Genomic DNA, 26,552 nt, shown 5'->3' with positions numbered 1-26,552 from the left:
TAGAGATGATGAAGCCTCCCCGGATAGTGTCTTCCACAATTGCCTCAAAATGATTCTAGATAATATATTTGTGACTAAGTGGAAACCACCCCCCCCCCAATCCTCCTAATTTGATGAAGAAAAAAATTGCTGAACTTTGGAAGCTCTCCCCAGAGTTCAAAGTTTTCAATAATAGTGCAAAACTCAAAAGAAAAAAGACCAAATGGTTAGCCCCAAAACCCCATTGGTACAAACTGAATTTGATGGGTTTGTCCAAAATGTATGCCAAGCTGGTGGTGAAATCATCCATGACCACTTGGGGAAAACTGTGCCAGGTTACACGGGCAACCTAAAGAACCATACTGTCACCCAAGCGAAGGTAATGGCTCTCCTATGGGGTTTGAGATTTGCCACATCCATTGGCATTAAACAACTGGAAATTGAAGGTGACTCACAGATCATTATGGAAATGGTGAGTGGTAGATATACTGCTGGGTGGAAAGTGGATTCCATTTTGAGGGATTTCATGATGCTTCTAGCTAACCTTGATGGCTTCACCATCCAACATATCTTTAAAGAAGGGAATGCGGCTACAGATTCAATGGTGGTGGTGGGAATGCTATAGAACGGCTTATGATGTTAGAGGAACCCCAATCTGCTGCCAGTAACCACCAAGGCGATCTTGAAGACTAAAAAAACCCAAGTCCAATGATGAACCCATATAACCATTACTAGATGAAGAGAGCCAATTTTCAAATTTAAAATTTAGAAGGGAAACCATCCCATCATGGGCTCGGTTTTCCATGTAGCCATGGATGGCCTTGTCATCACTCTCAAAAGGGATTTAATAATGATGATAGTACTGATATCGAGAATGGTAATCTCCTAATCATCATCTAGACATAGTTTATTGACATCAATAAAGGCAACAACTGGGATAGGTCCAATCACCTTGGTTGGACTGAGGGTCCGCATGAGTATAGTAGATTTTAAGATTCTAATATCTACTTAGGCATAAGCTGCAATAATCACATTGTTTATTGTGTGATTTTATCTCACGAATGGCTAAGTTTTTATTGAAACTCTTCTCTTTCTCTGGCTTGGCTTTGTGTTTTTGCTACCTTGTTTCTCCTCTACTCTACTAAGCTGGAGGAAACAACTATGGGGGGTGACAGGCTAAGACTAGAACCCAACAAAACTGACAATTTTAAAACTAAGGTGGCGTGGTGGTTTGTCTGTTCGAAAGGTGGGATCGACAAGTTTATGGAAAGCATGAAAGAGAACGATGAGAGATTGTCTAAGCAATTCGTGGCTTCCTGGGAGGATAGAAGGGTTACCATGGGGGGTATCTCCTTTGAAATAAATGAAGTTATTTCTCAAGTGATAGGTCTGTCTATGGAGGGGAGGAAATGGAAGAAACAGAGTCCCATGTCAGAGACCACCAGTTTGAACTAGTTCTTTTGTGAAGGTGAAAACCCAATGAAGAGGGCGCGCGGTTTCAACCGGGAGGAGCTTCCACCTCCGTGGGATGAGGTCTACTACGTCATTTTGAAATACTTCACTGTGGAGGGAATGTATGGAATCTTTTACTATTACCACATGTCATTCCTTAAGCACCTTAGAAACAAGGATTACATCTCCATTCCATTTTTCTTGCTAATGTTAAGGATATTGCCGAGGGCAAGAAAAAAGGAAAAGACTTCCCCATTCTACACTAGGGCCTCGTCCTTCATCTCTACAATTTCCACCTAGCCCTTTGCCCACCCCGACCTATCTCCATCTAGAATGTGACTGATAACTGCCCCCTACTATTGCTACCATTAAACCTGATGCAAGCCCTCCTCAACTACCTGAAATTGGCTCTTGCAGCAAGAAAAATAAAAGATGCCCTCTGGAGGATGTTAATACCCCTAAGAAAATTAGAATCCAAGAGATTGATTCCGTTATGGAAATTACTGATGAGGCCAACACCCCCCGCCATTCAGTGAAACTGGCCTCCAAACTCCCTGAAAAATCGCTCAGAGACCCCTCCTCTTCCCATGAAATTGGGAATTCAATCTCTTCTGGGAATGTGGCCTTGTTCCAGTCTACCTCTACCCCCCAATTTGTCAGCCTCACCCATACCTCTGAAAGCCCTAAAAATTCTATGAGTCTGAAGACCGGCCCCAAATCCCAAAAAAATTCTCCCTCCTCGACTTTTAGGTTCGAGAAAATGATGGTGCTGGAGGAAGTGAGCAGCATAAAGGATGAAGAAGACAACAACCTGGCGGAGTTGGGTAAGAAAGTGGAGGTTTTGTTTAATAGTGTGCAGGAAATCACCAGCAGGATGAAGGTGATGGAAAACAAGCTGTAGGATGTCTCCAGGTTTTCTTTGAATGTGATGTGTTGCTTGGCGACCACTTTGTGTCTTTTGCAGGAAAGTTCTACCAAAAGAAAAAGCAAGGAAGATGATGACTACAGGGCCCTTTTCAAATTCCTCACCAAGGAATGAGTGAGGAAGCTCCTCCCAAAGAGGAGCCATGCAAAAAAGAAATAGTTTGTTTCTATGTCTCGGAAGTCTAGTTTTTTGTTCGGTCCTAGTTGCCTACGGGCTGCTAGTTTTATTTTTTGTTTATATTTGAACTTATCCACCTGTTGCCCTGTGTGGCATATGTTTCAAATGTTTATTATGACTTATATATTTTTTGTTGAACTTACGTAGAATGATTATAGTTTTTGATAGAGGAAAGTAAGAGGGCTGTAGTTTTGTTGGTGTTCTATTGATAGTTGGCTTGCCACTGCTTCCTTGTTCTACTCCTAGGTCAGCCCCCTTGTTTTGGCTACTTTTAATATCAAAAAACATTGTGACAACCTATGTATTTCATTTAATCAAATTGTACTTGATAGATGTGTAATTTTGAATTCAATAAACTAACAAATTAGAGATGTCACTCAAGGACATGTTAAGTGAAACTTCTAAACAAAGTTTTCTATCCTCTTTTAATTTTATCACACAAAATTAAAATAATTTATTTATTTTAGTGAAAAAATAAGATAGAAAATAGAAATATAAAGTGCCATGTAGTGGCTAGTACTTGCCTTTTTAGTATTGTAATTTAATTATTGAATAGTTATAATCATAATTATTATTAAATCTTTATTTTAACTTTAATGATGATAATAATATTTAATAATATCTAAAATTATAATTATAATTTAATTATTATAGAAAATTAAGATTACAATTCATTATTAAGATTATAATAATCTAAATTAACAATTATTTAGTTAAACTTATCAAATGGTTATAAATTGGAATAATAATTCATTAAAACTAGATTTATAATATAATTGATCATAATACTTATGATCATAAATTATAACCAATTTACATGTGAAATTGATCCCCATGGATATCTAGCTTCTTTTCCTCAACCAAGTTAGCCCCATTTGAAGAATCTTCAAATGGAGTATAGGTTTAATAGAGTTTTCTTTTTATGGATATAAATATAATTTTTGTATAGTTATTCCCCCTTTGTGGGTCAATTGTTAATGTGTTATTCTCATTGGTTTTTAGTACCAGTTTAAGACTCTCTTAGTGATTGATGGTTGAAAGGTTTCCCCTCCTTTTGGTTTTATTTCTTAATGTATGAAATTATTATCTTCTATATTAAAATTATAATATTTATAATTACATAACCCAATTTAATATAATTATATCACCTCATGCACTCTCGTTATAATATTTACCATGTCATTTATTTTTCTTATTATAGAATTTTATAAGAATTGTTTGTTGAGTTATTTAATTTAGGTATATTTATTTTAAACATTAAAATTATTTATATATTTTTTTAAAAAATGAATAGTTTTTAAACATATAAATGCTAATATGTATTTAAATAGTATCAAAAATTTATTTAATTATTCAACTATGATGATTATAATTATTATCTAATCTAATAAATAATAATAATTATAATTATAATTATAGTTTAATTATTATGGAAAATTAAGAATAAAACTAATTATTTCGATTATAATAATCTTAACTAATTTTAGATTAAATCCATTGGTTAATAGCTCCAGCCAAAAGCTATTCAGGCTTCGATCAATTACGGATCAAAAAAAAAAAAAAACTAAAAATTTATGTGATTATATTCACTTCAATCGTAGTAATAAAATTTATTATGTTATTTACTTTTCCCAATTTTTTTTTTAAGTTGCACATTTTAATTTAGTTTGTATTTTAAAACTTAATAATTTTCCTAAACATTTGCTTAATAGTAGATCAAGATTATTAATTTATTATTATAAATATTAGTAGTATATTATTAATTAATTAATTTGAATATTATATATATGTTTATTTATTTATATAAAGTTATAACAGATTTAGAATTTGTTAAATATTTGTTTGGTGGATGTGTAAAATAAATTTGATAAGAAAATTTAAACATACTAAATATTATTTTAACACATTGAATTAACAAAAACAATGACAACTGATTGTAATAATACTTATAAGAAAAATAAAAAATGTTTATGGAATCACATAATCCTACCATATAAGTTAGGGGCTGCGTCTTCTATGCTGCATGGTTTCTTCCATGATCCGCTTATCCAAGGCAACACAACTTACCGCATGGAAGGATACCTGTAAAGCGGTTTAGAAGCAATGGAATAACCGTTGAAACCTGTGAAGCCATTTTGTTCGCTCTTCTTAGTATGCAGACGTTTCCTTGTTCAATTTTAGAAGTACACAGTAAGACTGTTGACTAAATACTAGTTTTTTTTGTTAATGTTAGAAGCATAATTTCAGGAAACTGTAAGCATGTGCAGGATGTAGGAGTGTACCTGAACCAAAAAAAATAAAATCTCGGGGGCAAGCACAAGATTTTGTAATTCAATTTTGTACTGATGTCTCCCCAAGATAGGTTATCCTGGAATTTGGTGCGATTTTGCAATGATTATAAAATCGAGATGCAGTAAGTGCATCTAAGCCGTAGGATAATTGTCAACTCCAGGAGCTATTCAGGTATAGTGAAGGTACATGCATATCAGCTTGAAAATAGGACTTACAATGTTTGTCTGGTTAAAACAAAAAACCTTATTAAGAAATTTCAAGCATTTCAAGTAATATTGTATTGAATAAATATTAAAATTTATATAAAACAATATAAGAAAAAGCTAAAGTCTTAGACACCAAAATTATCTATATTTAATAAATATTTTACTTTCTCTTAAATAATTCACTTTCTTATTTGTGAGAAATAGAACATTCTCAAATTGTTGATGTTTTGATGAATGAAAATCTATAGCAGGGGATGATTTCATTAGATAGAGTGAATCCCACTGGTGATTGACTTTTTTTTCCTCTACAATTTGGTCTGCCAAATTTTAGTTAATGCATTGGGGGAAAAAAATTGCTCTATTTATTATTGTACATTATAAATTTGGATGCAAATTAGTGTAGTGTCCAGATAAATTACATGTTGTACAACCACCTTTGGAAGGCATAATTTTTTACGTTTTCTCTTTTTCAAATAGTATAATGTAAATCATGTTTGGCTAATGTTTGAGAGCCACTATTATGGTTCAAAGTGTGTTGAATGTGTATGGTCATTTTGTTTGAGAGCCACTATTATGGTTCAACGTGTTGAATGTGTATGGTATGACCCCATAATATGATCCTACAAGATATCTAAATCGTATAATGAAAATAAGATTGGAGATCAGTGCTACTATATAATGGATGTCTATGCTACCAATTGCCAAATATTATTTACTATACAACCTGTATACACCTAAAAATGGTCTGAAGATAGTTAATTAAATAAGCAATTATTTAATTAATCCCCCTTCCAAATTTAATTGAAATCATTAGCAATTTGATTAAATTATCCCTTTCATCTGCTTGTTAATAAATCCAAGGATTTATTTAATAGGTTCATTTCAATGGTCCCCTTTGATTAATTAATTCAAATTAATTAATCCTCCCCCCATTTCAATCAATTCTTCTAATCCCCTAATTAATTAAAACAAATTAATTTATGAATTGTTGAAAACTAATTAGTCTTTTCCTATTATTTGAATTTTCAAATTCAAATTACCCACATGCCTCCTAACTTCTAACCACCTAACTTAACCATCCCTCTAACCTAACTCTTTCCACCTAACCTTGGGTTTGCCTAACCCTATCCTATTTTGCACATTCTAACCTCCTTATCCTAATCTCCTATGGTGTGGATATTCTCCTCTTGAGACACATGGTACTTTGGCCACATGTCTCCTCTCTTGGACACTTGCCCTCTTATGAGTAAGGCTCCTTGACACTTGTCACCATAGAGATGACAAGTGTTCCTTCCTCCAGCCTCCTCCAATTTCACTCTTGATATCTTCAGACTCAATCTTGACCATTGATTCTTGCCACGTCACCACTGGCCTTGGAAATCCTATAATTATCCCCCATTCTGGAGCACAAAGGGTCCCATCTCATTTTCATCTTAGGCATATCCATTCTAGCATTTTTGTTACAGGCAATTGCATCTTAGATCTAGTTTAATTTGATCATTTTCTAGCATAATTGTTGAATGATGTAGCTTAATCAATCTCTTTTCTAGCTTAACTACATCATCATCATAAGTTAATCATAAATATCATTAGCTTGATTAGACTCTTGGATGAATCTAGCATAATCAATCTCATCTAGATTGCATATCACTATCATTTCAAATCCTCCATCTAGGTGTAGTCAAGTCACTGGGATTGCTTATCCGGATCTAAGAGAAAATTTGTATGTGCATCTCTTAGAAGGAGATAGGTCACTTTGTCATGGTTCATCTTTCATTTGCTTTTAATTTTCTAACCATGCTTGTAATGATCTATTGAGTGTTTGTGTTGCAGCTACAGGTATCACATTTAACAAGCACCTCAAGTAAAACCCTCTTGGTGGAATGATAACCATTTTTGTGTTTTCCATTGAAACAAGGGACATCACACAGATAATTGTCAGTGGGTTGAAACATGTCATCTAGGATTTGATCGATAATGAAGTAATAATTGTGGATGGACATACAATAAATGAATCTCATACAACTTTTAAAACTCCACTTCCAAACTATGAGAAGGGTGAATCATCAGCAACACATAATGGTAAGGGCAAAGAAAAGGTAAACTATGCTCATACATATGATAATGTGGTAAATGTGATTGTAGTTAAAGAAAAGCAAAATCAAGAACCTTCTCATGCTATCATAAGAATCAAAGCTAAAATTGTTTTGCGAGGTCCTACCACTAACATATCATCCACTGCAAAACAATATAATCTAGTGGGTCAATTGCTGAAATTACCCGCACAAATATTCATCTTAGAACTTTTAAAGCTTTCATCTGCACACAAAGAAATTCTTGAACGTGCATTAGTAGATACAACAGTGTCTAAAGATCTTGATATAGATCAATTCCAAACCACGGTGGGACACCTCACAACCCCTCACTACTTATCATTCACCAAAGAAGTTGACATGTCCTTGCAACATCCCCATAGTTGTCCCTTGCATATCGAAGTCATCATCCATAAGACACGAGTTAAATGTGTCTTAATAGATGGCGAAGCTGGCTTAAACATTTTCTCATTAAGTCTAGTTCATGCTTTAGGTTATTTGGAAAATGTCGTTGATCCTCAAAGAAAGATCATCATCAAAGCATATGATGAAGAAGAGCGTTCCTCTAAAGGAATTGTAATGTTACCCATCAGAGTGGGACCTTTGTAGAAAGACACAGCATGGCAAGTTCTAGACTTGGAATTATCATACAACATACTCTTGGGAAGACCCTGGATACATGACATACAATTTGTTCCATCAATTTATCATCAGTGCCTAAAATTTCCCTACAATGAGCAGGAAATCACGATCTCAGCAGATTCAAATCCATTTCAGTACTGCAGTAATCTCAAACCAGTTCAAGAGGTCATTGTTCCTCATAATAGGGAGGCATCATCTTCCAACATACAATCCAAAGAAAAATCATTTACCTCAATTTTTTCAAGTATGGAAAAACAAATGCAGCTAAGAGATCGAGGGAACGAAGAATATTCAATATCAGAATTACCACTCTCTCCTAAGTCTTATGGAAAACCTTCAAACTCTAAACAATAACCAATTGTGATACATCTTCCAATATTTGATGGAGAATTTGTTAGTTTTGGGACCTTATTAGAGGAAACAAAAGACAAAAGATGTGCTATAGTGGCTATACAAGGATGAAGAAGTCCAAGAAAAGATCAACAATGTTTGCATACCCACTAAAAAGTATGGAAAAGGATTTAACATTCTTAAAAAATTGGGATACACTAGAACATGCCCTATAGGAAAAAGAAAAGAAGGTATCTCAGAACCTATCCAACCTTACACTCAGTAGGCTATAGACAAAGCAGGCTTAGGGTATGGATAAGTTACTCTACCAGAAGACACATCTTCTAGCCAACAACAAGAGGAATATGAAAACAGACAAGAACAACTTGTAATTGAAAGGGAAGAAGTATCAACCAAGAAACAAGCACAAGCAAACGTGAAATGGCAAAAGAAGCAAGCTTCAAATCAATAGTAAAAACAAACTAAAATCACCTCCCAAGCAACATTAATTTTCAATCAAAATAAACATGAACCTAGTACCAATCAAGGAGAAATCATAGCAAGGTTGACAAAACTCAATCTCAGTTCGGAATAGGTTGAATATGAAAGAAGAAAAGATATAGCAAGAAAAATAGAAGAAATAAATCAAACACTATATGAACAAATATGTAGATTGCAAGATGCAAGTGAGATAGATTCTAATGAATGGGAATGGGATTCCTATCACTCTGAAGAATCAGCTGAAGAAAATTGCTTTGAAGAAGATGTAGGAGTCGATATAGTTCACACGTATGCAAGACAAACATTAGGAACTAGCCCACTTGAATTAGAATCACATTCGGCTAACTTGGACTTAATCGAGGACGATCAGGAGCTCCTTGTGCGAGGTCATTCTGATGAGAGTATCATTCTAGACATTGACATACATACCAAAAAATTTGACACATCTATCATGACCCTTGATACCCTCGAAACATCTCAACCTAATGACCCCCTGCCTCTAATCCACCCTGAACTTATTTATTGGGAAAATGAAAGACATGCTGCCATTCATACCTTTCCTAATGACCATGCCATATCTGTATACCTTAATGCAATCGAACTGGCAACAACTTTCACTAGGAATTTCAACAACGCATCTTCTAGTCAAGTGGGTGCCAAATCTCCTAGTCGCAAAAGTGAAAATAAAGAAAACAATATCAGGTCTAATGTTGAAAACTATTTCTTGGCAACATTAGATCAAGAAAAAGTAAAAGGAAAGGATGCATCTAATGGTGAAAACCTCCTTGAGGCACTGGAAGATGGGAGATTTGACACTTTACCTACACACTACCAAGAAAGGTCATCCATTTTGATCGAACCAACAGAGCAACCAAAGATCCTACATCGAGCAAATTCTCTGTCAGAACAAGAAATGCAACAATATATGGAATTCTTCAAATGAAGGAAAATTAATTTTGCCTGGTCATATGCAGACATGCTAGGATTGGATCCATAGCTTATTATGTATCACTTTAATGTCAGTCTAGGAGCCAAACTAGTTAAGAAGAAATTAAGGAAGATGCATCCTCATATTGCTCTTCTAGTCAAAGCAAAACTAAAGAAATTACTGGATGTAGGATTCATCAGACTTGTGGCTTATCCTTAATGGGTATCAAACATCGTTCCTATTTCCAAACTAGATAAAAGTATCAGAATATGTATAGACTTCAGAGATCTTAATAATGCATGTCCAATGGATGACTTTATTTTGCCTAACATTGACATCATTATAGATTTAACTGCTGGACACTCCATGTTTTCTCTAATGGATGGTTTCTCCAGATACAACCAGATTAAAATAGCACCTAAAGATCAAGAAAAGACAACTATCACATGTCCATGGGGTACTTTCTACTGGAACGTCGTGTCTTTTAGACTAAAGAACACAGGTGCTACAGATTAGAGAGCTACGACAATGATATTCCATGACATGATGCATACATTCATGGAAGATTATGTGGATGACATTTTGGCCAAATCATACAACAGAGAAGACCATATAGGAATACTAGAAAAGATCTTTGACATGTTAGAACAGTATAAGATACGACTCAATCCCAAGAAATGTGCCTTTGGTGTCACTTCAGGCAAGCTATTGTGATATATTGTTTTAGCTAGAGGTATCGAAGTAGATCCTGCTAAGGTCAAAGCAATCATGAAAATGGCATCTCCCCAGAATATTAGTCAACTAAGATCACTTCAAGGAAGACTACAGTCAATCCGAAGATTTGTTGCTCAACTAACCAATAAATGCCAACCATTTACTCATCTATTGCATAAAAATGTTTATTTCAAGTGGAACCATCAATGCGAGGACACATTCAATAAGATCAAAGCCTATCTCATGCAACTACCCATCCTAATGTCACCAATTCTAGGAAATCCATTGTTACTCTATGCATCAACCACCGAAGTATCATTAGGAGTTCTGCTTGCACAATAGGACAATGAAGGAAAAGAACGAGCCATCTACTACATCAGCAGAACATTAGTAGGATATAGGATCAACTATTCACCGACAGAAAAAGAATGCTTGGCAGTAGTTGTTGCTTCTCAAAAACTAAGACACTATCTACTATCTCACTCCATCAAGTTGATTGCTAAAATTGATCCATTGAAGTATTTTCTTTGCAAGACAACATTAACAAGACAACTAGGAAAATGGATTATGATTCTAAACGAGTTTGATATTGAGTATGTTAACAGAAAATCTATAAAGGGGCAAGTCATTGCAGACCAACTAGAAGAGGCACCACTTCAAGATGATCATCCTTTATAGATTGAGTTTCCTGATGCTAATATCCTAACGGTCACCGCAAAAACATGACAATTATACTTTGATGGTTCATATACACAACATGGATCAGGAGTAGGTATTATATTCATCACACCACAAGGTCATACGATTCCAAAAGCATACAAATTAAGTTTTCCATGCACCAACAATACAACAGAATATGAAGCTTTGGTTACAGGTATCAAAATGGCTATAGAATGGAACATTACACAACTTCAAGTCTTTGGAGACTCTCAGCTCGTCATCAATCAAATCAATGACAATTATCAAACAAAAGATGAAAATTTAATGCCTTATAAGAAGATGGTTGATGATGTCAAGAAATACTTTGTAGAAATAAGTTTTCAGCAGATTCCAAGGAATGACAACAAAGCAGTAGACGCCATGGAAACACTTGCTTCTCTACTTCAGACACAAGAAAATAAAGAACGTTACGAATTCTTGGTGGAAGAGTTGTTTTACCCTGCACATAATTGCCCTTATTCCCAAACTATCTGTCACCTTGATGGGCATGATTCCTCCCCCTATGGAAAAACTTACACATACCTGAAAGATAATATCCTCCCTCCTGACTTATCAAAAAATCAAAAGAGAAAGTTCATTCGCCAATCCTCCCAATATACTCTTGTCACGGATACCCTTTTTAAACGAGGTCTAAACGATACTCTTTTAAGATGTCTTGAACAAGAAGAATCTGAGAAGGCCTTACATGAAGTCCATAATGACACTTGTGGCACTCATTCAAGTGGTCTTACCCTTTTGAAAAAACTCATACGCTTGGGCTATTATTGGCCAACTGTGGAATGAGACTCTTTTCAGATAGATAAAACATGCAAACAATGTCAGATCCATGGAAATTTAATTCATGCACTAGGACAAGAACTTAATGCTTTGGCAACATCTTAGCCTTTCTGCCAATGGGGTCTTTATCTAGTGGGAAAGATAAATCCTTCTTCATCCAATGGTCACAAATTCATCCTTGTGGCTACATAATATTTCACAAAATGGATTGAGGCAGTACCTCTCATCAATATTATTTAAATTGATGCATTTATCTTCAACTACACCATCTATCGCTATGGACTATCCATGACCATTATCACTGATAATGGGCAACCATTCAAGAACCAAGATGTCCAAGAGGTATGTGGGAAATTCAAGATCCAACACATATTTTCAACACCATACTATCCACAAGGGAATGGGCAAGAATCAGCATCAAACAAAACCATTATGAAAATCCTCAAAAAGATCGTGAATGATGCTGGAAGAGATTGGCATATGCAATTGAATCCTTCTCTATGGGCCTACTATACCAGTATCTGCACACCAACAGGTTCCACACCTTTCTCTCTTGTCTATGGATCAAAAGCAATACTACCAATAGAAGTAGAGATACCTTCTCTATGAGTATCATTAAAAAGCCTTATCTCAGATGAAGAACAATGAGTATCTAGATTGCAAAAGCTAGAATTGATCCATGAACAAAGATAACATGCCTTTGATCAGTTAAAGGTATATCAATAAAGAATGTGCCACAGTTATAATCACAAGGTCAAATCGAGAATATTTCAAGTTGGAGAACTAGTACTCAAAGAAGATTCGCCCAACCAGATAGATCGAGAAAAGAAAGGGAAGTTTGAACCAAACTAGTTAGGTCCATTTCTGGTCACAATGTAGTGTTTGGGTTAGGAGCATATCAACTATCAACATAGGATGGGGATCAGTTCAAGGAACCCATCAATAACATGCATCTAAAGAAGTTTTATGTCTAAAAAAGTAGAAAAATCCAAAAATAGTGAAAAAGAAGAAAATATAAAAACAGTGAAAAATAAATAAAATAATAATAATAAAAAAATCAAATATGACAAAAAGTGCAATAAAAATAGATGGTGAAAACCTGGAAAATAGGTGCCATCTGTCAGTTAGCTCTTCCATCTATTAGTCCATGCATCCTTCCCCTTGCATTCATTTTTTGTCAACACTGTTCATATCCATAATAAAGCCTTTGTACATATCCAGGCATCACAGGTGATTTCTCACTGTGGTTTGGATCATTGGGTATATCATCATGACTTTGTTTCTAGAATTGGTGCAAAATCCTGCACCTAGCTAGGGGAAAACTTATCGATCATTTTGAGCTTAATCAAACAAGAAGAACAATAGTCAGACAACTCTTATCAAGCGAAAACTGAGACACATCCAACGTTGAACATGATATCAAATTGTCAACCATCAAACTATCACATGTCAGTCTAAGCACATCACACACTTTTCAATGGATGATATCTTTTGGATAAGGATTTTAACATGATTGTTCAAATTTTCTATCTTGATTTTCGCTATCATGATTTCTGAGTGACTCTAGGATGTCTCTGATTAGAGGAACAAGGAAGGAACATGATATTTTTCTTGTCTACTGTCTGTAAATTAATCATTAACATGTTCAAATTTTTCTCAGGAAATGATTAATGGAGTATCATCGAATACATTTCCGACTTGCATATAGATTTTGGTTAATACTGCATGTTTTACGCAAGCAACACTCAGGTCATCTTGGTCTAGTTATACCTCGATGATTGTACTAACTTGCAATATCAAAATCCAAGATAGTAGTGCTGAGGTCATCATGGTTTAATTATACAATCGATGTTTGCACTCACTTGCCACATTTTAAAAGAAAAAGCTCAATGATGACAAAATGCAATAACCCAATGACTGGTCCGGTCGTAGCTTTGCATTTAGCTTGCATTTCATTCTTGCATGGGATCCCACAAGATCATTTTATCCAAGGTTAAATCTATCACAGGAATTGATCTCCTGTGGGGGCATCATCGTACTGCAATTTATCAATCAATGTCTGGCACATCCTATCAAACCAATATCATCATCAAAATGAGATTATTCTTTGAATCAACACGTCATCACACCTCACTTCAAAGAGGGGCAAAATGTATATACCTAAAAATGGTTTGAAGATAATTAATTAAATAAGCAATTATTTAATTAATCCCCCTTCCAAATTTAATTGAATTCATTAGCAATTTGATTAAATTCTCCCTTTCATCTACTTATTAATAAATCTAAGGATTTTATTTAATAGTTCGATTTATTTAAAAGTTAGATTTATTTAATAGGTTCATTTCAATGGTCCCCTTTGATTAATTAATTCAAATTAATTAATCATCTCCCCATTTCAATACCCTAATTAATTAAAACAAATCAATTTATGAGTTGTTGAAAATTAATTAGTATTTTCCTATTATTTTGAATTTTTAAATTCAAATTAGCCACATGCCTCCTAACTTCTAACAACCTAACCTTGGGTTTTCTTAACCCTATCTTATCTTGCACATTCTAACCTCCTTATCTTAACCTCTTATGGTGTGAATATTCTCCTCTTGAGACACATGGCACTTTAGCCACATGACTCCTCTCTTGGACACTTGCCCTCTTATGAGCAAGGCTCCCTGACACTTGTCACCACAGAGATGACAAGTGTCCCTTCCTCCAACCTCTTCTCCAACCTCCTCCAATCTCACCCTTGATATCTTTAGACTCAATCTTGACCATTGATTCCTGCCACCTCACCCCTGCTGCCCTTGGAAATCCTATTAATATCCCCCATTCTAGAGCACAAAGGATCCCATCTCATTTTCATCTTAGGCATTGTTACTATAGGCATATCCATTCTATCATACCATTTGAGCATTGTTGTTATAGGTAATTGCATCTTAGATTTAGTTTAATTTGATCATTTTTTAGCATAATTGTTGAATCATGTAGCTTAATCAATCTCTTTTCTACCTTAATTGCATCATCATCATAGCTTAATCATGCATATCATTAGCTTAATTAGGCTCTTGGATCAATCTAGCATAATCAATCTCATCTAGTTTGCATATCATTATCATTTCAAATCCTCTGTCTAGGTGTAGTCAAGTCACTGGGATTGCTTATCCAGATCTGAGAGGAAATCCATACTCGCATCTCTTAGGAGGTGACAGGTCACTTTGTCATGAATCATCTTTCATTTACTTTTAATTTGCTAACCATGCTTGCAATGATCTATTGAGTGTTTGTGTTGCAGCTGCAAGTATCACACTTCACAAGCATGACAAAACCTACTCTGTGTGATGTGCTTCATGACATGACCTTTTCATGTCTTTCATAGATTTTGTGTTCTACTTAGTGAAGTGGTGGATCATGGTAGCAATGACATGCCTATATAGTCATTGAAGACTTAAATATATATTATATGAAAATTTTAATAATTTTATTTCTTGATTTCTATTATATTTCTTATTTTATCTTATATTATATATTTAAAAGATAGGCTTGATATTAACAGTTATTATTAAATTAAACATAAACATAATAATTTTTTAAAACTATTTAAATTTAGAAAATTAAAATCATACTTCTAATAAAACATTTTTTTAAAACTTATATATTAAAATGATTAAAACTAAAATTTGAACTTTGCCAATAACAATAAATTTTATATAATTTAATTTGAATTATGCCACATCATTTATTTCATTAAATTATTAATATTTATGAAGTTAATTATTAATAATTATGAAGTTAATTATGCTGAAGGCATCTCATACTATGAAATGGACCTTCTATATTTTTGAAATTAACGGTAGAGTCTGTTTAAAAAAGGATGCAAGATGATGAAAGATATCCCCATCGTTCAACGTTTTCAATCACAAAATAAGTTGTAGCCAAAACAAATTCATGAGAAAGGGTGCAGTATGTAATAAAAATCTTTGAAGGGGATCCTCCTCTGTCATAACATCTTTACTTCTCTAAAACAAACACAATATTATTGTCATCGTGTCTTCCACTGATAAGATGCTTGAGGGGATGGAAATTGGATGTGTTATTACTTTTCGCTGGCCTGTCAGTTGCCATCACCTATCGCTATCTCACCTCAAGTATGGCTACCCCTCTGCTAGTTTGTTTTTTCAAACGTTACGATGTAGACATTTAGCTTGTCTAGCAAGTCACCCGTAGGGGTCAATTTGGAGAGAGAGCCCTTTCATTCACCCCCTTCAGTCAAAAGAAAATAATGAATATATTCAGAAATGGCAGTAGCTAAATTTCCTCATCAATTCCAATTCATTTCTTTTTGTTTACATAATTTTTTTTTAATTGAATTGTTGAAATATGCCTCATGGAGCTGGAGAAGATAGCTATTAAATAAGAAGACCGTATCAGTTGATTACTGATTTTTTTTAGGGACCAAGCTCTTCACAGTTCAAAGTAATGCAAATGTATTTATTACGCCGAAGGCGTCTCCTATTTGAGAATGGACGACCTGATATATAAAATCAATGGTGTGCATTTATCTAAAGGCGTGCAAGACGATTGGGACATCTGTAGCCGTTGATCGATTTTTGTACCTTTTTTAATGATATTTTTACCTTGTTTTATCCGTAGTGACACATTTGCAAAGGAAACTAAGCATTTGTCTTTTCGCAAAATATTTTGATGTAAAAGGATGATAGTGGACTGTTTTACCGTATGTGAGCGTTTATGGATTTTGTACGATAGACGTACAACTTGCTTTGCAGTTTGCCCCTACCATCGCCTTAAACTATGACACAGGTTGTGTCTTGTCATTAGCTATTTAAGACTAGGTGGAAAGCGAATTGGTCTTTCCCTTTTCCAATCTGATTGTCCTCCTAGTTAACTCTATCGTTCTGGCAAAGTCCTAGAAACTTTTTGCAACTATTATTTAGTAGTCTATACAGAGATGCTGGAAAGTAAATTTAAGAAAGATTCTAGATTGAACGAACTTGGCTTTTCTCATGTAAGAACAACTTTGTGATATTTTAATTTATTTTATTGAATTTTTAAAACTATAATTCATGTTTTTGTATAATATAATTATTACATTTGCTTTTTTATTGAATTGTTTTTTTTTTTAAATGTGTGATATATTATATGTTTATAATTTAATTATATTTTTAATATATAATATATTTATTATTATTATTTGTTTAATATAATATTTATTTTTAAATAAAAACATATAATAATATATTTATTATTTATTGTAATATATTTTTATGTTGAAGGCGTCTCCAATCTGAGAATGGACAAGCTAATTTATTGCATCCAACGGTGGAACTTACTTTGAACGGAATGCAAGACGATTGAGATGATTTCATTCGTTAGATTTTTTCGCTGACTATACAGGCTAATATACTTTCTTGTGCATCAACATTATTTTCTTCCTTGCCACATCCTCTGCTTTGACAAGCTCTTATAAAAAATTATTTCCCATCAGTGTCGTACTTCTATGCTAGCTCTTTATGGTCTTGTTAGTCGATAGACCGTAAAGAGTATCTCATGCTCACGCTGGTAAGTTTTCTGTGGCTGTTTCCAATTGAAATTTTCTGCAAACACACGTTGTTCACCATACCACCACCTATTGATTGGCCACCTGTTGTGAGCCAGTAGATATTGGAATCAATGAGAAAAATATATTTTAAATAATGAGATCGGCCAACGTTACCGAAATTTGACATTCGCATTTCTGATTGTCGATGTGCAAAATACAACTCTATTTACAATAGCAATTGCAAATAGGATAGCATACACTAAAGAATGGAGGACACAGATTTAAGAAGTTCATGTTTCTCGTAAATTCTATATAATGGCTTCGACATTTCTGCCTTTGTAAAGGCTTTTAGTTATTTTGCTTTCTTTTTACATTTAATGGCAAATTTTTAGGTGTAAAAAGTTATTTTTTATATTGATTTTTTTCATCTTCTAACTTTTACAAATTTGGGATAAATTGATACTTAATTTAATTTTTTAAAATTAAAATGAAATTCTTGGAATCTATTACAAAAAGTCTTTGGTTATATTATGAGAGAAAAAAAAGCATAATCACACAATCAAACCAAACTAATCAACAATAAACTTCCAAAATTAGATGCAATAATAGATAATGGGGAGATTTTAAAAAAGGTATTCAAGATATCTTATTTTAGTTTTCTTGAAAAATATGATTTTCCTTAATACCCCACAACTATAGTTGAAAATTACAAGTCATTAAGTGTGTCATTGGCTCTTAGAAAATCAATTTCACCTAAATCTCTCACCTTACACATAACTACACTATTTGTTATCATCAATCCATAACAAGCCCATACTGGCCCAACAACCATCAATACCTTAGGATGCCACAAAACTAGACTTAGGTTCTTGCAAACCCAACAATCTAGAAATACTAACTTTAATATACATTTAGAAGCAACTATTGTTGCAGCAAAGACTATTTACTTGCTTCGTTGTCATATTGCATTTTTAGGAAGCTATTCTAAAATTTATTAATACAAAACCTAAATATACTATTACGAAGCTATTATTTTGATATCCCTAAATGGGCTGAAAATATATCAAGGATCTCTGTACAAGAAAAAGTAATTAGATCTTATAGAATATCAATGAATATTGAACTACTTTTCAAATATAATTCATAATGAATTAATATTGAATAAAAAAATTTAAAAAACTATGAAATTGTTCACAAAGAAATTATGGTAATGACAAAACAATAATTTCAATCTTGAAACATTAATCCTAAAATATTTGATAATTATTGTGTTTGTAAATGTCAAAAGGATTTACGAATAAAATAAATAGATTAAAAACTATTTTAAGATTCTTAAATAAGCTTAGATAAACTATTCTCCCTGTCCATCTTTATCTCTCTATATTTCCCCCATCTCCATCTCTCCCCATATTTCTATTACTTGCCTCTATCACCTCCTCTCTCTCACTCTTCGCCCCCTCTCTCTCTCCTCATGTATTAGTTTACCTCTATCTCCATTTTCAATATCTCTATCTCTTTATATCACCCTATATTTATAACTCTCCCTCTCCCTCTTTATATATCAAGCTCTCTCTCTCTCTCTCTCTCTCTCTCTCTCTCTCTCTCTCTCTCTCTCTCTCTCTCTCTCTCCATTTCATCCTATTCCAAACATAACGTGAACCTATTGGTAATGGAGCTGAATTTTTTCCTTATTGAGTGGTTTTATTTCATTATGTTTGGATCTTTGTAAGTAATATCTTTAATGGGATTCTCCTCTTGCCAGTGTATACATCGATGTAATTTTCTTGGTGAGATTGTCATTCGGGAAAACCAAAAAATAGGCGAGAAGATAGAAAATCGACGAGAAAAGATCCAACGACAATCAACGTTCCAATCAACGTACATAGTTTATTTCAAACCATCGCTTCTCCATTTAAACTTTTGTTGCACAAAAAACATCATTTTCTAAATTTCCAACCGACTTATCTCATATACTACAAAAACATTTTAAGTATTTTTACGCTGAAAGCGTTCTCTACTATGAAGTGAATCAAGCTTGAGTTATGCATCCATCGATCAAGAATACTGAAAAAAGGATGCAAGACGATTGGAATGTTGATTGCCGTTGGATCTTTTCCCACCGATTTTCTATATTCTCACCTATTTTTTGGTTTTCCCGAATGACATTCCCACCAGCAAAATTACACCAATGTATACACTGGCAAGAGGAGAATCCCATTAAAGATATTACGTACAGCAAAAATAAATGTAACTTTTAAAATTTAATTTAATTTATTTATTTAACGTTACGGGTAATGTTATCTTGATTAGATTTGTTTAATGCTAAACTAATATGGGTAATGTCATCTTAATTAGATTTGTTTAACGCTAAACAAATAATGTCAACGAATACTTGCCTAGGCCCTAACCTTACTACACAAAACTTTAATAATTATTATATTAAAATATGCATATTAATCAAATTGGAGATATAAATAGTATTATAATTTATTTTTAATAAATATATAAATAATAAGGTTTTAATATATAGTTTTTAGTTATTTATCAATTTATTAAATTTATTATTAATTATTATTAACTTTTTAATTTGTTATTTATATTTATATTTAGATTTGATATATTTAAACTTTACATTTAGCTTTTTATTTTTATTTTTATTTACGTTAAAGTTGAATTAATTTAAATTATTTAATTATTTATAAAAAATAATAATTAAAATTTATGAAAATAATTTAATTTATAATCATCTTTCTTATTATCGATATCCATATTTATCTCTCTCTCTCTCTCTCTCTCTCTCTCTCTCATGCCATCTCATGCCATCTCTCCCCATGTCACCCACTCTTGCTCGCTCCCTATCCATCTATCTCCACCTCTCTTCCCATATATTTATATCTCTCTTTCTCCATCTCTCTTTATCTTCCCATACATCTATCTATCACTCTTTTTCTCTTCCTCTCTATCTCTCCATATTTCTTCTTCTCTCTCTCTCTCTCTCTCTCTCTCTCTCTCTCTCTCTCTCTCTCTCTCTCTCTCTCTCTATTTGGTTATCTCTTCCCCTACCTTCCTCTCTCTATCTATATCACTACTTATCTCTATCTTTATCTTTCTATCTCTCCTTTTCTCATTATCTTCCTCTCTCCCCCTCTCTCTATATATTTAACTATTTCATCTATATCTATCCCTCTTTGCTTTGTCTTTATCTCTCCCTATTGCTCTCCATAATCCTATCCATCTCCATTCCATCTCTCTCTCTCTCTCTCTCTCTCTCTCTCTCTCTCTCTCTCTCTCTCTCTCTCTCTCTCTCTCTCTCTCTCTCTCTCTCTCTCTCTCTCTCTCTCTCTCTCTCTCTCTCTCTTTCTCTATCTATTGTAAAAAACATCATTTCCTAAATAGCCTACCAATTGACATCATGCCCTACACAATTTTATGCAAAAAATAGACCACAAAAAATTCAAATTTACTTTTCACAACTCTTCACAACCACTTTGAAAATCCTCATTACCATCATAACATCTCTAAATCTCCATCTCTATATCTATATCCCCTCAAGACATTTATTGCAAAAACAACATCATTTTATAAATGACCTATCAATCGACCTCATGCATTCCCCAAATGTATACAATACATAGAATAATACTTTTCCTAATTGACCTCCCACACCTTTTCGGTGTACCCATTGCACACTAAGGTGCAATTGCTAGTTTATTCAATTTTACTAATTCATAGCTTAGGCAATCTCTTAATAGATTTTGTGATATAGATAATAGTATGTGTATGTTTAACATTTTTTCATGGTCTATTAATTAAAAATAATAATGATAAAATATTTATATTTATGTATTGATTTTTTATATTTTGAATAAATTTTTACATATAAATGTTATAATTATAATTTATTGTTTTTATTATTTAATTATTGAATAATTTTCTTTTCAAATGTTAGCTATATTTTATTTAGACATTTAGGTAGATTTATTATATAATAAGCAACATATAATATTTTATATAATATAATTGAGATAGATAAATATATAATAAAATTGATAAGAGGTTAAAAGTATTTAATTTTAAATATGATTAAGAAGATGTTTTTTTAACTTGTTATTTGATCTAATATTAAATTCTATTCTTTATATTAAAATTTTGTATTTTGTTAGATTGACAATACTACATTTTATTTTGGTTTACTCTCATAGTTGCAATTATGATTTTCACACCTACAACCTTAATTTTCTTAGATATTATTTGAACTTGCTCCATGATCTTGAATTTGTATCTCAAAATTTAATATGTTCACCTCTAACATCTAAGAATGATAGTTGTTAGAAGAACATAATCATTTATTCCACCATCAACATATACATTATTAACATTTAAACTATTTATCATTTCAATGTCATAATGTAAAATAATAATAAGCATCATATGATTATTCTAGGTATTAATTTTATATGTGGTAAAAAATATTTTATTTCAACTTGTCATGCAATTTAATATTAAATTTCATTTTTTATCATGAATTTTTTAAGCTTTGTGAGAACTCTACATTTTGTTCTGGTTTAGTCTCATAGTTGTAGTTATAATTATCACACTTGCAACAATATTTTATTAGATATTATTTTGAATTTTTTCCATGATCTTGAACTTTGCATCTCAAACTTTTATAATCTTGTTCACCTCTAATATATATAAAAATGATAGTTGTTAAAAGTCATAATGTATTAGAATATAATAAGAATCATATAATTATTTTAGATAAAACAATTGAGATACACAATTATATAATGAAAATGATAAAAAGGTTAAAAGTATTTAGCTTTATATGTGATTAAAAAGATGAAGTTTTTCATGTGATCTAATATTAAATTCTATTATTTATCTTAAAATTTTGAATCTTTTCACACTTGCAACCTTAATTTTGTTAGATATTATTTTGAACTTGCTTCATGATCTCGAACTTTGTATCTTGAACCTTTATAATCTTGTTCACCTCTAATATCTAAGAATGATAGTTCTTAGCAGCACTTAATCATTTATCTCACCATCAACATATGCATTATTAACATTTAAACTGTTTATCTTAATTGTTAGATAAATAATAGAAAAAAATCAATTATGAATATAATGAAATTTAACAGGTTGAATTGATACAAAACTTTATTTCCTTCGATGCATTATACTATTTTATTATTGCTCATTTGCAAATTTCTATCGTTTATAAGTCAAGAGAAAATATTTCAAAATGCTATAGTTTATATGTCATTTATGATTCACTATCTTCTAGACCTCCAATTTTTAAAATATGAAGATCAATATCTACAAAATTATGTGAGTAATGTCTCTATGACTTGATTTTCATTTTCACTTGAATGCTACAATTTTCAAATAATTTATTTCTTTAATATATAAATTTCATGTATACATTCCTCATTCAAGATGTTGAAAAAAATACATATATTTAGTTAACTATTTTTCTCTTTATGTAGTTCATTTCAAAGTAATTATCTTTCAAAACTTACCAACCATGTATTATCCAGTATTAAAAAATAAATTGTTCTCACATTTTATCACGATGTATGAACTGTTTGAGATAATTGCCTTCTATAGAATTGCCTCCAACCTAATAATCTATTGGACATTGATCATATTTTAATGTCAATGATTTGATATTGGAGATAAATGATTGATCTCCATATGACAATTATTATCACTTATGATTTGCAATATGGCAATTGGTTGAACATTATTGTCATTCGTCTCTTCAATGGGTTTGTGTGATTGTAAGTAATAATACATTTCTCCTCCATCATATCCATGGTACGAAGATAGTTGCTCCTTATGAGGAGTCATACAATATGAGTTCACTAAATAAATACCTCTATCCTTTTTCTCCTCTTTCTATTTATCTCTCCATCCCCCTCTCTTTTGCTTCTACATCTCCATCTCTATTTTTATCTTTATATTCCTCTCTATCTTTCTCCCCTATCTATATATTCTTACCTCTCCCTACATCTCTCTCCATATTGCTCCATCTTTATATTCTTCTCTAATTATCCTCTATCAGCTCTCTACTTTCGTCTGTTAACTCTATCTTCTTACCCCTCTATCTCTCTCTTTCTCCCTATTTATATCATATATTGCACAAATGTATCAAAAATATAGACCAATTTTTTTTTTCTAATTGCAACGTACCCATTGCACACTAAGGTGCAATTGCTAGTTATTAATAATTATGAAATTAAATTAAAAAACGCCTTAAACATTAAAAAAAAAAAAAATCTCCATTCATTTAAACTACTATTTTTCATCATTAGGTCAATATTTTATCCATTCACTGTTTCTTCTCATCATACTGAAATGCCCTCTAAATTTAAACCAATCGTTCAGAAAACCTTTACTAGCCAAAAACCCCCATTTGCATATTCACCAAAAGTAAAGAAAGCCGCCTAACAACACACCTACAAAAGGAATGGTAGGTACTCGCATTTTTTGTCGCAAACTGAAGGTGGGGCGTACTGTTGCAGAAATAATAAAAGACTACTCATGATGAAACGTGGTTTGTCGGCATTGGGAAATCTTTGAGATTGATGCTTGTCGTTTCTATCTTCTTCTCGCTCTGGAAAATGAATCGTTAGGTATCTCTCCTAAATTGTGCTCAAAATGGCCCAAATGTGACGGCACAGTTTACGTGGCTCCCGCTATGCCTGTCGTGCACTAGACTGACATCGAATATCGGGAAGGAAAAGACGAAACTGGTGGGAGTCTCAAGAAACTTAGTATTAGATAATATCCACTGTGATCTCCATTATTATATAGATGGATGATTTGTTTCCTAGGCTATATTTAGCCTCTTTCTTCTTCCTCTCTATAGATAGATGAGAGCTGATGCAGATATTTTATTTCGAACACCCTCTTGTGTCCTTGAATACAGTCAGGGCAACTTGCGTGGTGCGTTTGCAGTGTTGGAGAGGTGAAGGCCAGGGGAGTTTATACCTACTCTCCCTCCTATATAAACCCACTCCCACCGCTCCACTTTTCATAGCAAAAACACACGATTCTCTGTGTTATGAGTCTTTTGCAGTTGTCTTGTTAGGCTTTCATGATTTTTTTTGCACAAAATATCCTTCGAATTTTTATAAAACGTGTTTCTGCTCTGCGCTGAGAGTCACAGGCTGTTTGAAGGGAGTTACTCTGCCTTTTCAAGTGTTTGATAGGTCTTGTGTGCATTTTAAGAGTGTTTCGAAGAAGTGTTTATACCTATTGTCAACGTTTTGTGTTGATTTTCCATGTTGTGCAGGAAATGTCGGGTGCTTCAAGCGGTCGCGCTGGTTATGGAGTGTACGTCGAACAGCTCGTTTTTGATGTAGATGTCGTTCTCCACAACCGAATTGATGAAAGCATTGAAAACATATTTATTTACAAAGTGTCCATTCAATTCATCCCACTACATGGTGGAATTTTAGCGTCCACTTTGGTACATTTTTGTCGTTTTGGTATTCTCTAAATGATTTCGTACAACACTTACGTTGCAGAAAAATGTTAAGCTTATAGAAGTTCTTCTCAATGGAATTGTGATAATGTTTTAAACTTCTTTGTGTGGGGTATTTTAGTTCTCAGATCTTTGGCTAGAGGAAAAGTTAGGTTTTATGTATGTAGTGGATAATTTAACAAATGGGTTCATCTGATCCTCGCACACTCTCTTTTCATGGTCTTTCTTAAGACTGCAGAAATCAGGTACAGGACCCCTACCCCTCTATAAAGTGCAATGGGTATTTGATGGAGGCGGCCTGTTTGCTGAAAGCACTACATTACTGTACTTTTTATTTTCTACGGCCTGCCTGATTTATGATTAAACATTTTGTACGGTCTTTGCATTATATTCTGCGATTTGCATATCTGTTCTGCGCTGTTCTTTATATTATCTGTGTATTTGTTCTGTGCAGGAAATGGCAGATGCTGAAAGCGGTGAAGCTTGTTATGGAGCGTCATGTTTGTTCAAAGCATTAAATCATTACTTTTTGTTTTATATGCCATGGCCGATTCAGGGTTAAATGTATTTTAGGTTTTTTTTGCAAGGTGCACGGCTCCCTGATATTTGTAAGTCTTCCGATTTATATAGTTTTATATAATAAAATATGTTTTCTATAGTTTATGGTTTTATTAAAAATATTATATTTTAAGTTGAGGGTGAGATAAAAGTAATTAATGATTATATTTAGTATTTTAATGATGTGTTGATTTAATTAATTATTTAATATAATTTAAAATTTATATTTTTTATTAGTAATAATAAATTTTAATTTTACTTAGATGGTTATATGTATACAAAGTTAATATGAATTAAGTTTTAAGATAATGTTATATGATACAAAGACATTATAAATGAATATAAAGAAATTGAAGATTTGAAGATTGTTGATAATAAAAGAAATTGGGAGAGGGAAAGATTTCAAAAATTATGGGAAGGAAGACCATTAAAGAAGATGAGCATTTTTAAATCTTCAATATTCACTTTCTTTAAATTTCTTTCATAATGTCTTTGTATTAAGTAATAATGTTTTTGAAATTTTGTTTGAGTTGATTTTGTATGCATTATGATTATCTAACCAAAATTGAAAAAAAATTTGTTACTAATAAAATATTTGTATGTTATAAATTATGATCAATGTTTTTATATAATCGCTGCTATTAGGTTGTTTCTTTTTATTGTGTGTGCATATGTGTTGTATAGAAAAATTTTATCCCTTAGCTTGAAGTTGCTCTATAGAAACTTGATATTATGTTGGTGCTTCATGTTGAAGCTCAAAAAACTATTAATTTTTTTAATTTTAAGATTATACATTGAGTAATCTTTATTTGGATGATATTACAAAAAAAACCTCTACCTTGAATTGCAAGAAGAGAAGCTTGGATTATGTTGAAGCTCAAAAATAATATAATTGTAGATCAGGTATATATTTCTTCTCCACAAGATAATATTTATTTTATTAAAAGTTTATACATTTCCAATTAATCATTATTTGGTTATTCTAGGAGAAGTGAATCCCAAAACTTGAAGTGCTTCTATGTAAACTTGGTATTATGTTGGTGCTTCTTAGATTGAAGTGGCTCTATAGAAAATTCATGTGGATCCCAAATCTTGAAGTGCTTCTATGTAAACTTGCTATTATGTTGGTGATTGTTAGATTGAAGTGGCTCTATAGAAAATTCATATCTTGTTGGAGATCAAAAGAACATATAATCTTGAAGTGCTTCT

At 32.6% G+C, this 26,552-nt stretch overlaps 1 protein-coding gene and 1 long non-coding RNA gene across 2 annotated transcripts; both read left to right on the top strand.

The window, feature by feature from the left end:
• The first annotated feature begins 202 nt into the window (after nt 1-202).
• LOC131875779 (uncharacterized) lies at nt 203-604 on the top strand. The gene has a single exon (XM_059220452.1). The coding sequence runs from the start codon at nt 203-205 to the stop codon at nt 602-604; it is 402 nt and encodes a 133-aa protein (XP_059076435.1).
• Nucleotides 605-24,316: 23,712 nt separating this feature from the next.
• LOC131046831 (uncharacterized) lies at nt 24,317-25,443 on the top strand. The gene is made up of 2 exons (XR_009106073.2): nt 24,317-25,030; nt 25,240-25,443. It is a non-coding gene; the product is annotated as an uncharacterized LOC131046831 (long non-coding RNA).
• The last annotated feature ends 1,109 nt before the right edge of the window (nt 25,444-26,552 follow it).

Source organism: Cryptomeria japonica, chromosome 5 (assembly GCF_030272615.1).
Source record: "Cryptomeria japonica chromosome 5, Sugi_1.0, whole genome shotgun sequence".
Lineage (NCBI taxonomy): Eukaryota > Viridiplantae > Streptophyta > Pinopsida > Cupressales > Cupressaceae > Cryptomeria > Cryptomeria japonica.
The sequence above is the reverse complement of the archived record's forward strand: the minus strand, read 5'-3'. Positions and strand labels throughout refer to the sequence as shown.

What these genes read in the sequence shown, in the direction of transcription:
- LOC131875779 (XM_059220452.1), top strand. Translation starts at nt 203, where the DNA reads ATGGTTAGCCCCAAAACCCCATTGGTACAAACTGAATTTGATGGGTTT.